Source organism: Lathyrus oleraceus, chromosome 4 (assembly GCF_024323335.1).
Source record: "Lathyrus oleraceus cultivar Zhongwan6 chromosome 4, CAAS_Psat_ZW6_1.0, whole genome shotgun sequence".
Classification (NCBI taxonomy): Eukaryota; Viridiplantae; Streptophyta; class Magnoliopsida; order Fabales; family Fabaceae; genus Lathyrus; species Lathyrus oleraceus.
Window position 1 is genome coordinate 86,508,844 of NC_066582.1, and position 13,299 is coordinate 86,522,142.

At 36.1% G+C, this 13,299-nt stretch overlaps 1 protein-coding gene across 2 annotated transcripts; it reads left to right on the forward strand.

The window, feature by feature from the left end:
- The first annotated feature begins 1,139 nt into the window (after window positions 1–1,139).
- LOC127073571 (transcription factor ICE1) lies at window positions 1,140–3,611 on the forward strand. Of its 2 annotated transcripts, none has more exons than XM_051014745.1 (6): window positions 1,140–1,846; window positions 2,181–2,411; window positions 2,626–2,796; window positions 3,024–3,144; window positions 3,397–3,472; window positions 3,560–3,611. In XM_051014745.1, exons 1-4 carry the CDS (start codon window positions 1,181–1,183, stop codon window positions 3,108–3,110), a joined length of 1,155 nt encoding a protein of 384 aa, XP_050870702.1. In that variant the 5' UTR covers window positions 1,140–1,180; the 3' UTR covers window positions 3,111–3,144; window positions 3,397–3,472; window positions 3,560–3,611. The 2 variants fall into 2 exon arrangements, with proteins under 2 accessions (XP_050870702.1, XP_050870703.1); XM_051014746.1 differs by having other exon boundaries at window positions 3,027–3,144; window positions 3,560–3,610.
- Window positions 3,612–13,299: the final 9,688 nt, after the last annotated feature.

Sequence of the window (13,299 nt, forward strand, 5' to 3'; positions counted from 1 at the left end):
TACTATTGGTACACTTTCCGAGAAGTCATCAAGGACCCAATAGTGGTATCAAAGCATATGGTTCAATTAGGGGACGAGCTCCTTGTATCTAAAGTTTTCTTGATAATATGGTTGTCAGACGGCGTTTCTGTTGTAGTGTCCGCAACAGAGGTACAAATGTATGTGGATGAAAGAGCTTTCGTTAAGGATAAGTATAGTGGATGGACTCACACTTGAGGGGGATATTTTTGTGTACAAGTGTGAGTTGGAAGTCCTACATTGCTTAGAAAAGTGGAGGCTAAGACTTTATAAGTGAGAGGACCCATACACCTATCACCTTAAGGTTTTGGGTGAATATGTGGTGTCTCTCTCACTTGTGTGTTGCTCTTGACCCAATGTGGATGCTCCTCATGATGATGCAAATAATAAAAAAGGAATCTTAATAAAATAATTTTTTTATAAAAAAAGAACATTATCTATTTAAATTATAACTAACATCAACAACATTAAAACTAGTTATTTATCCGTGTAACTAACATAAAAAAAGAGTCATATTATAATCATTCACTACGCCAAAAAGGTTTTTTAACAGCGCATCTTAGACAACGCTTTTAAAAGAAAGCGCTGTCTAAGGTTAAAATTAAAATAAAACACGGAAAATGTTCCAAAAAAATAATGAAAGCGCTGTCTAAGACCCCCCCTTAGACAGCGCTTTTAGAAAGCGCTTTTAAATATAGACCTTAGTCAGCGCTTTTGATAAAGCGCTGTCTAAAGTCTTTAAATTAAAAAAAAAATTAAAACCAAAAGCGCTGTCTAAAGTCTTTATTCCCTCCATGTCACGAAAAAAAAGTTATTCCCTCCCAAATCCTAAAAATCCTACATTCTTCTCCCAAACCCTCAATCAGAGCTTGCTTCTCTTTCTCCCAAATCCACTCCCCCTTCTTCCAACCCTCAATCAGAGCTTGTTTATCCTGTGTGAAAGATTCTTCCCCTAAACCCTAACCCCGAACCTAAACTCAACAACAACAACAACGACGACCAAGACATTGCCATTGCTATTGCCATGGCTGCTTCTACTACCTCTCTCCCTTTCTTCAAACCCGAACCTGATAACTTCTACAACCTCAACTCCACTACTACAACATCCAACAAAGTTGTTCCGTTTGTTTCAAATCCCAATTCTACTAATGATAATTTTCTCATGCACCAAAACACAAACACCATGGATTCTATTTCAAATCCACACCCTTTCTTCCACAACAACAACAACTACTTCTTCAACAATAGCAACAGCAATAATAACCCTTTTGAAATGGGATTCGAAAATGGATTCTTTATGGGAAACAACAACAACACCAACGCTTCCAATTCACCTGTTTTTATGGGTGCCTCCCTCGACCTGACTTCCGCTTCCGAGTTTCCACCGACTCTTGAACTCGATGCTTCTGTACCACCTTTTAGTGCTTCGTTTTCTATGCCTCTTGAGCTCTCTCAACCGCAACCTCAACAGCAGCAGCAACAACAGCAGCCGACCACGCTGTTTCAGAAGCGGCGAGGGGCATTGGAGATTCCGAGATTGGAGACGGTGGGGAACAAGAAGAAGAGAAAGGTGGAGAAAAAATGGGAGGAAGATGGAAATGGTGGTGGTGAGGATGATGTTGAGGATTTCTCTGAGTTGAATTATGATTCTGATGAGAATGGAAATGATTTGAACAATTCCAATGGGACTGTTGTTACTGGTGGAGATCAAAAGGGGAAGAAGAAGAAGGGGCTTCCTGCCAAAAATCTCATGGCCGAGAGGCGTCGAAGGAAGAAACTCAATGATAGGTTGTACATGCTTAGGTCTGTTGTGCCAAAGATTAGCAAGGTATGGAAGAAGAAATCCATTCCTTTTTTTTTCTTTTTCCAGAAATTCTGTTTGCTATATTAGTTTCTATCAAGGTTTTAAATTGAGGTTGCGATAATGGTTGTGGTCGAGTTTTGATTCTTGATATCGCAGCGAATTGCTGTCAAACGCGACTGATGCAGCCTTCATCACCCATGTAGAAATATCAATAATGTTATCTTGATGTGTAATTAGACTATTTACTTGATGTCATCTTGTTGCTGTTAATGGTAGCATATCAATACATTTTCCTTTATGTATTATTGAACAACTTAGGAAGTAGAACATGCTAATGTTGGGTATTTTCGCTTGTTAGATGGACAGGGCTTCAATACTTGGTGATGCAGTTGACTACTTGAAGGAGCTACTGCAGCGGATTAACAATCTTCATAACGAACTGGAATCAACTCCTCCTGGCTCATTGCTGCAACCTTCTGCAAGTGCAAGCTTTCACCCATTGACACCCACTCCACCGACTCTTCCTTGCCGAGTCAAGGAAGATCTATATCCTGGTGACTTGCTAAGCCCCAAAAACCAATCTCCTAAGGTAATTTTTGTTTGTCTTAACGCGAATTTGTTCTAAGAATCTATCAGATTTATAGCTTGTGGCTTGCAAACCATGTAAATTATTGTCACGACACGACAACTCACGCTTCCTTCATATGGATCAGTAACATAGCAAACAAGTGTATGTACATGAATCCAAACTATTTGCATGGTAATTGAGGATGTCGTTTTGACTTTGTTTCTAAAATTTACAGGTGGAAGTTAGGGTAAGGGAAGGGAGAGCGGTCAACATTCATATGTTTTGTACCCGAAGACCAGGACTTTTGCTATCTACCATGAGGGCTTTGGATAACCTTGGATTGGATGTTCAACAAGCTGTTATTAGTTGTTTCAATGGCTTTGCTTTGGATGTTTTCAGAGCCGAGGTATAGCTCTTTCTCGAGTTCCAAACTTCACTTAAACATATCTGTTATTAGCCTTCCTTGCTTTCTATTATTATGATGCTTGCCTGTTGATGTTTAATTGCTTCTCTAGGTTGTTTGTTCTGAAGTCTTTTGAGTTCAAATATTTTGAGTCAAGTATTATTGGCTTTCTTCTACCATTTGTAATTTGTAAGTTATGGTTTTGATTTATACCCTTTCTTGTTTCTTAGCAGCAATGCAGAGAAGGTCAGGATGTTCCCCCCGAGCAAATTAAAGCAGTACTTTTGGATTCGGCAGGATATCATGGTTTGAATTGATTGAAGTGTCTGATAAAATGCTACCCTTATGGAGGTACTAACTGTAGCTGCTGTAGCTCCTTGTTTGTAGATGCATTGCTTCTTGTTCTTCGCCTTAGTAAAAACCCATGTTTCAGGACAAGATGAAATAGATTAGCTTAATCTTTAGGTGGAGAAGATATCTGTTAACATTTTCTCAATTGCGCTTATGACAAATGCGACCGCATGTTGTTCAATTTATGATTAAATTGCGCTTATGTTGTGATGTTAATTAGCTTACGCATTCAATTTCGTTTTGGGTATGTAGGAAATATGAAGAAATCACTCCACCAAAGGCGGTTGATTTCTGTCACATTACTGATAACACCTATGAGTTGAAAGAGGTAAATACCCTATTCATATACTTGGTGTTAGATAATTTCATTTTTATTACATGTCTTTGTTTATAATGTAAATTACTGTTAATGTAGGTTATAAAAATGGAAGCTGAAATACTTAAGTCACTAAACTTTGAAATGGGCAATCCTCATGTTAACACATTTCTAAAGTAAGTTCATTTTTTTTAATGTATGTTTGGACATCTAAAATCTTGTTGAAATTGAAGTAATTGGACTAATTGTTTTATTGTTCAATTTCTGTGTTTCAGTGAGTTTATTGGGTTTGCAACTGAGAATCAAAAGGTAAGTGAAAATGTTCATGAATTGTTTATTGATCATTTTAGAAACCTTTGTTATGTTTATTGATTTGTGGTTTGTATTTTCAAAATCAGACTTCAAAATTGCAAATGGAGTTTCTATGCAATTACCTTGCTGAGCTAAGCTTGTTGGACTATGAATGTATACGATTCTTGCCGTCTACTGTTGCTGCATCTGTTATATTTCTTGCCAGATTTATTATTCGACCTGGTGTTCATCCTTGGGTAAATATTCATCATTATTTACTTTAATCTATTTGTTTCTGTGATTGAGTTGGGCAATAATTTCTGTGATTAGAGGACTGATTACTAGCATCTTTATTGGCTTAATTTATAGTGTCATTGTGTTGAAACTGAACCTCACAACTGGTTTAGTCCCTAATCTCAATGTTTCAGTTGCACTTCTTGGTTTTGTGTTCATTAAACTTTGGACTAAGATTCTTGAGAAAGCAAATATTGTTTCAAAACCTTTCACTAGACAGGAGAATACCATTATTCAGACTTGTGCTGTTGCATGCTACAGTGCTTCTTATGGAGGTCATTGTTATGATTTTTTGCCTTTTCAATTCAATTGTTATGGTTTAAAGTTTAAAGTCTGGCTAAGTTATTTCAGCCAAACTTCGAACTTGTTTACTGACGATTGATTAAACCTTGGCTAGTAGTTTTCTAAATTTTACTTGTTTATATGTAGGTGGTTTTGGGTCTTACCGCCGGCTGAAATAGTTATTTACTTTTAGTTCACTCTCTTTTCCTCAATTGGTTGTTGTCATTTGTGTGTGAAGGAGACTTTTGCCTGACATTTTCAGATTTCTTGAGGTACGGGGAACCTTCAATTATAGTTTAACATGCTTTGAACAAAAATGTTGTGAATTGTCGGCGATAGCGATACTATCGCACTGTCGCATAGCGGGATTTGAACAATCGTGATACTGACGTGTTGCAACATCTTGATTTTGCAGAGTAATTTGTACTATCGCACTGTCGACTGTTAACCCTAATTTGTACTTTTTTTTGTTTACTTTCGTTTCAACAAGATGTTGCGAACCACAAAACTCGATCTGTTGAAATTGATCTCGACGACTTAATGAACGTTAGTTTTATTGACCTTTCACTGTATTGTGATTGTGCGTTCTAAGCTTTAGTTACCGTTGATGATTTTAACTGATGTGTTTGTTTTTTCCAGTACAAGGATCTAGATGAAGAATTTCTGACGCGAGTTACTGAGAATACTCGAAGATATGTAGGGATTTTTGCTGATGCCATTGATGAGCTCATGCCGGAGCCTACTGAGGCGTTTATTGATGATGACCATGACATTTTGATGACTCAGAGGTCTGATGAAGGAACTGAAGGTGCTGATGGGTCTGACCCGCACCAGAAGATGCCTTCTGAAATCAAACGCTTTTTGTAAGACTCCAGATTTTTTGGGCTATTCAATTACTAGTGTTTTGTAATGATGTATTATTTTGTGCTAATTTGTTTCATAAAAATTATAAAACCTGTTTTCTGTGCTATTTTCTATGCTAGCTTCAAACATTGGCCAGCTTGTAAGATTAGCTGGTATAGTCACTCGATGCTCTGATGTCAAACCATTGATGCAGGTTGCTGTGTACACCTGTGAGGATTGTGGCTTTGAAATCTACCAGGTAGTTTATTAGAGTAATGCGAGAACTGTTTTATATAGAAAAGGAAATGAAATTGTTCAGTTCTGGTATCTGGATTAGGATTTGGAGGTCAGAAGGTTAACCAACTATGTTAAGTATTACTACTATAATTTATTTATAAGTATGATTAAACTTTGTTAGATTTTTGGGATGGATTTTTTTGGGATGGATTTTTTTCCAAGAGTTAGCTGAACATGTTCCAAAGGGTCATATTCCTCGAACAATGACTGTTCATCTTAGGGGAGAACTCACTAGAAAGGTTTGCTATTCCCTTCCAATGGAACTGAACTAACATTACTATGTCAATTGTTATCAAGTACCTGAAATGTGTCAATACATAGTTGTATTCCTTTAATATGAACTTGACCTTACCTGACAATCATATGAATAAAGTTATCTCATAAAACACCAGGGCACTAATCATGATTAATAATTACAATGATTTGGTGTACATATTGAAGTTTAACTGGCTATATTTCTGCTACTGTTTACTAACTTGCTCATTGTGTATTATCAGGTAGCTCCGGGTGATGTTGTTGAACTATCAGGGATTTTTCTTCCTATACCTTATGTTGGTTTTAGAGCAATGCGTGCTGGCCTAGTTGCTGACACATACTTAGAGGCCATGTCTGTTTCTCATTTTAAGAAAAAATATGAAGAGTAAGTTACACTTGCAGATCTTTTATTTTATAATAACCAATCCCTTTATTTTTACCCCACTTCCAATACAGCAGTGCTTCTTGGACTTTTTATTCCATTTTTTGCTTGGGTTGCTGTCTACTGGGATATTGTCATGACTTGTTTGCGCGCAATGAAATTTATGCCTAGTTAATCTTATTACAGTAGTTTGGGGAATGTAGTTACATGCAGCTTCCTAATAATTTAATTATGTCATAGATATGAACTTAGAGGAGATGAGGAAGAGCAGATCAAACGTTTAGCAGAAGATGGTGATATCTATGATAAGCTGGCAAGGTCACTAGCTCCTGAAATTTTTGGACATGAAGATATTAAGAAAGCACTACTGCTGCTTCTTGTTGGTGCACCCCACCGGCAATTGAAAGATGGAATGAAGGTAATAAACTTCATATTATTTGAAGCGCACATGTTTAATGGAGCTTAAGATTTACATAAAAATAATCATGTTGAATTATTAGGGATAAAGACATGATATCATTTATTAAATTGTAACGGTATTAGTGATTTGTATGAAATTTTTGTTTTATTTCCTCCCTCAAACTTTATGCTAAGTTTGTTCTGCTTTTGATTTAATTTATGTTGTCTGTGTTGGAGTACACAACTAAATAACTAAATATTATAAATTTCATTTAATTGCAGATTAGAGGAGATCTACATATATGTTTGATGGGGGATCCTGGTGTTGCCAAAAATTTTCGTATACCTTAGACAGCGCTTTTGTAAAAAGCGCTGTCTAAGGGGGGGATTAGAAAGCGCTTTAGGCAAAAGCGCTGTCTAAGGGGGGGGCTTAGACAGCGCTTTTTGAAAAGCGCTGTCTAAGGTATACCTAAAAAAATTAAAATAGGAGGGTCTTAGAAAGCGCTTTTGGCCAAAGCGTTGTCTAAGGGGGTGGGGCTTAGACAGCGCTTTTCAAAAGCGCTGTCTAAGGTATACCTAAAAAATTTAAAATAAGAGGGTCTTATAAAGCGCTTTTGGCCAAAGCGCTGTCTAAGGGGGGGGGGGGGGCTTAGACAGCGCTTTTAAGATTTAAAAAAGCGCTGTCTAAACCTTTAGCAGCGGAGGTTTAGACAGCGCTTTAAAGCGCTGTCTAAGGCTAAAAAAAGCGCTGTCTAAGGTCTTGTTTGTTGTAGTGATTATTATCAAAATACCTTCTAAATACTTAAAAAAAGTGCCCATTCTAGCATTTCTTGAAGAAAATTCTTCAATCAAGTTTTCATATTGTATATTCTCCAACAATCATTCTTAACTGCTATCAATTCTAACCCATTAAACATTTCTTGTAACATGGTAGACTGCAAGTAAGACTTCAACAACTTCAGTTTTGAGAAACTTCTTTCCGCCGAGGCAACTGTAACATGAATAGTCAATAAAATTTTATATGAAATAATTGTATTAGGAAAATAATTAATGCCTTTAAAAAATCTTAATATATCAATAGGTCCAATATTTCTTACAGGCAACATATATCTTAGTAACCTTAACTCCACACATAATTATTTCCCATCAATATAACATTTCTCATTATATTTCAATGTCTCTTAAAAATCACTGCAACAAGATTCTTAACTTGCATTGTCCAATAATTGTAAATTCTGAGAAATAAATAAGAAAGCAAATACACCTTCATATTGTTGGTATTGCTCAAATATCTTATTAATAGATACAATAGCTAGATCAACAAGGTAAAGAAAATAATCAACTCTAAAAAATTCTTCTTCAGATAGCTCAACTGGTGGGGTATTCAGATTCTTATCAAATTGTCTTTTTCTTCGAATTATACGCCTTTGAGGAAATACAGGATCAATATTCAATTCAAGGGAAATTTCTGTAGCATAATTCAAGGTGTTTTTAAAACCGGTTTCTCTATATTCCTTAAAAAATGAAATCAACCCCATTATTTTTTCCCATAGCAACATCAATAACCTTACCCCTTGATTGTAAGAGCTTTTTAATGATATTTGTTGTGAAATGATGTGGGAATTACAAAGTATAATTGATTTCTTGATCGGTAAGAAACCCACAAGGGTAAAAAAGAAGAAAATAGTAAGAACACAATGAAATTGATTATAAACTGTTATTCTTTACTTTCTCTTTGAAACAAGATTACAAGTGTTACAGAATAGTAAATAACCTCTCTCACCTTAATTAGGATTTGCATTATGCAATTATGAGATACTAGTATGCTATTTATAATAAAACTAACATTTTAAACTAATAGGCTTTTATACACAAGCCCATTACACAAGCTAAATTAGAAAACAAACTAACTTAAACAATTGGCCATAACAAACAAGCCCAATTCAATATGCTAAAATCCTAGCATATTTCGTCTACAACATATGATCTGACTTCGATGACATGCTAAGATCCTTTCGAATTGTCGAACCAAGAAGCTACCCTTCAAACATACTAGAGTCCGATCCAATATCTCACAAATAACCACCTTGGAACAAACTCTATAACATCAAAAGAACGAACTAGCTTTCTTTTTTCTGTGTCTGTTAACGCAGCGTCCATTGCTTTGGCTCCCTTCAACGCTTTTAAACAACCCTGGTGACCTAGTAGGACTTTCATCTTCAAGCGCCACATACCGAAATCATCCACTTCGGTGAACTTTTCAATCTCATACTTTGTTGATGACATATTCTCCATGCCCACCGCACTAATTTGTTGTGAAAATAATGCCGACATTTCAAAGTATAATTGATTTATTGTTCGGTAAGAAACCCACAAGGATAGGAAAAAAGAAAACAATAAGAACACAATGAAATTGAGTATAAACTAATATTCTTTACTTTCTCTTTGAAACAATATTACAAGTGTTACATAAAAAACAAATAACCTCTCTCACCCTAATTAGGATTTGCATTATGCAATGATGAGATACTAGTATGCTATTTATAACAAAACTAACACACTAAACTAATGACTTTTACACACAAAGCCATTGCACAAGCTAACTTAGAGAACAAGCTAACTGAAACAATTGAGCCTAATAAACAGGCCAAGTTCGACATGCTAACAATCCTATCATATTTCGACTACAACATGAGAACAGACTTCGAGGACATGATAATGTCCTATCGAATTGTCGAACCAAGAAGCTACCTTCGACCATACTAGAGTTTGATCCAATATATCACAACATCAATTGCGAATAATATTTAAAACCAAATAATTATAGACATTAAAAACTCAACCACCAAGCTCGTCTATTGCTAAGAATTTAACTTCACTTCTTATTTTAGAATCAAGATCCTTTTCTGTCATTTCAAGTAAATCTTCTCTAAAATCTGACATTTGAGTTTTAATAGCTTCGACACTATCTAAATGACTCTCCCAACGAGTGGATGACAATGATTTTGGAGTCAACCATTTTACATTATCTTTCAAAAATTTCTATCTCTTATCTCTTAGTAGAATTAGCAAAAATAGTATAAATGAGTTGAACAACTCCAAAAAAAAATCTTTAGCTTTCGCACAAGAGTTAGCCATATCACATAATGTCAAATTAAGACTATGATAAGCACAAGGAGTATGAAAGGCTCCTGGATTTATGTCTAAAAATTTCTTTATACACCTTGATGTTTTCCTTTCATATTTGAGAAATTATCATAACTTTGTCCCTGCACATCAAATATGTCAAGATCAAGATTTTTTAATTCATTTTGTAAAACATCAAAAAGCCCCTGACCAGTTGTATCATTCACATTAAAGAATCCTAAAAAATATTCTTCAACACTAACAAAGTTTGAAGAAACACCCATATATTATATTATCAAAGACATTTTCTCTTGGTGACTAATATCGGGAGTACAATCAAGTATCACTGAGAAATACTTTGCTTGTTTAATTTTTCTAATGATTTCACTTTTAATTGCAGAAGCAAGCAAAAACATTAACCTGTTTTGAATTTTATGTTGGTGTAAGCCCTAGAGGCCAATAATTTTGGTACTTGTATCGAATTATTTAAAGGCATTTTCTTTATTATGGTTGATTAATAAAGTCCCTGGAATAGATAGTCCGTTTAATGTATTAAGTGTGACTTAATCATGAGAACACATTAAACATAAGGACACTATTCTTAAAGTATCCGTAGTCGAGCTTTAGTGTGAAGTGGGATAACATTAAAGCATTAAGACTATTATGTTTGTAGACTGATGATCACATCTCATGGATCATGGATAAAAAGTTATCAAGTCTTAAACATAGGTATGAATATTAGGAGTAATATTTATACCGGATTGACCCGCTATGAGAATACTATATAGAAAGTTATGCAAAGTGTCATAAGTTATTCTCATGGTGATAATAGTGTATACCACTCTTCGACCTGAAACCACTATGGATCCTAGATGTAGAGTCGAGTGCTTTATTGCTGATCCAACGTTGTCCGTAACTGGATAACCATAAAGACAGTTGATGGGTACTCCACAAAGCATGCTGAGGGACATGAGTGTCCTAGATGGAATTTGCCCATCCTGCGTAACAGGATAAATGTCTATGGGCCCAATATTGAACTGGACAAGGATGACACGGTCTATGTAACACCCTTCTAAATACCCCAAATATTTAATTAAAACAACAGCATATAAATCAATATCAGAGTAATCATGCACCAAGGGTGTCACATAATACTTCACATAATTCACCGTAAAAATCAGTCATGCTCATTATTTAATTCAACATAAACACTTCTTTAAAAATTCGCAGCGGATAGAAACATTCAACATCTGTAATATCTTAAAATTAACATTTATTCAACAAATAAAACATCCCGTCCCGATGTTACATCTATCAGAGCATGACCCACTAAAACCACTCTAGACTTCAAGCACTAGCTTCTACTCAACTCACTGCTCGTTACCTGAAAAATATAACTGTAAGGGTGAGTTCCTCAATCGATATAACAAATATTATAAATCATCATGTTATGTTAAGTAACTTTACACGTTAATCACCCACATCATATCATGCATTCGGTAGCAGCATATTCAACTCAACATCATATTCAAACACAACGTAAATGCAACTCAAATGAGACTCGACTCTTCATGCATGTGGTACCATTTGGAGTAAAACTCCCAACTTAAAATCATTGCCAGTTTAGTGGGCATCAAGGCATAAGCCTTCAACTTTCAACTTAAAATTTTTGCCAATCCAGGCCAACGTGGTGTGAGCAAAAGCCCCATAATTTTGCCAATCCAGGCCAACGTGGTGTGAGCAAAAGCCCCGACTTAATGCATATGAATGTATATGGCATGTACGACTTGAAAGTTCAACAACATAATAACAACGACAACATAACAGCTTTTTCAGCAACAACAACTTAAAAATCAACTTTGGCTCATCAGCCTACAACTCAGCATTTTCAACAAAACAACTTGTATTCAACTTTGGCTCATCAGCCTACAACTTAATATTTTCCACAAAAACAACTTATCAACATATTTGCATCAACATTTCACAACATAGACTCCACGAATTTATTTATCACAATTGGATACAATAGGCCCATCACTAATTACACTTACATCATAAGAATCAACCATTTTTACATACTGCAACAGTGTTAACCGGTTAACGCTATAGGTTAACCGATTAACGCAGGAAAAATTACACTTCCAGGCAAAACGCAACAGTGTTAACCGGTTAACGCTATAGGTTAACCGGTTAACGCAGGCAAAACTCAACATTTTTCACAATTTATAACAGTGTTAACCGGTTAACACCCTGGGTTAACCGGTTAACGCAGGCGAAACAGCAGTTCCTGCGCTAACACAAGGCAGAATGCAGAGTTTCCGTATTTTCCGCCGTTGGAGGACTTCCGGACCTCCGATTCAACTTCCGTAAAAAGCTATACGCTCAGAAATTCACAATACACTCAAACACAAATTCAATTTCAGCTTTAATACAACTCATTCAACATAATTTCTCAGCATTCTAAATCCCAATTAGGGTCAATCGACGGCTTATCACTACCCATTACATGTTAATCGATAATACCCATTAAGCGACGATAAACCCCCCTTACCTGAGATAATCCGGCAATTCTTTGAGCTTCAAGCTTTTCCGTTCTTCAACCTTTGCTCTTGCTCCTTCTCTTGCCCTTTTCCTCTTTCACGATGCTTCTCTGCTTTTTCACGTAAAACCCTTCTGTTCCAAAATGAGACTCTTTCTCTTATTTCCAACTTATATATTTTCCAAATAATTATTATTCCAAATAATAATAATAATAATAATCCAATAATTCAACTTTATTTAATTAAATTAATAAAATAATATTAACTCAATTAAATAATTCTCTTATTTTAATCGGGGTGTTACAACTCTCCCCCACTAAAAGAGTTTTCGTCCTCGAAAACATACCTCAAGCAAATAACTCCGGATAAGACTCCTTCATCTGACTCTCCGGTTCCCAAGTCACATTGCCACCTGCTGGTCCTCCCCAAGCTACCTTCACCAATGCAATCTCTTTACCCCGCAACTGCTTCAACTCTCGATCCTCGATCCTCATAGGTGATGTTTCAACAGTCAGGTTATCTCTCACCTGTACATCATCTACTTGGACTACATGCGACGGATCATGAATGTACCTCCTCAACTGAGACACATGAAAAACCTCATGCAAATTCGCAAGTGACGGCGGTAAAGCGATACGATAGGCTACCTCTCCTATCCTCTCTAAAATCTGATAAGGACCAATAAATCGAGGTGTCAACTTCTTCGACTTCAAAGCCCGACCAACACCTGTTATCGGAGTAACACGAAGAAACACATGATCTCCCTCTTGAAACTCAAGTGACTTCCTCCTCTTATCATGATAACTCTTCTGACGACTCTGAGCAATTCTCATCTTCTCCTGAATCATCTTAATCTTTTCCGTAGTTTGTTGAACAATTTCCGGTCCGACCACAGCACTCTCACCGGACTCACACCAACATAACGGTGTCCGACATCTCCTACCATACAAAGCTTCAAACGGCGCCATACCAATGCTCGAATGAAAACTATTGTTGTAGGTAAACTCGATCAACGGTAAATAACAATCCCAACCACCTCCTTTTTCCAAAACACAAGCTCTCAAAAGATCCTCTAATGACTGAATCGTCCTCTCAGTCTGACCGTCAGTCTGCGGATGATATGCAGAACT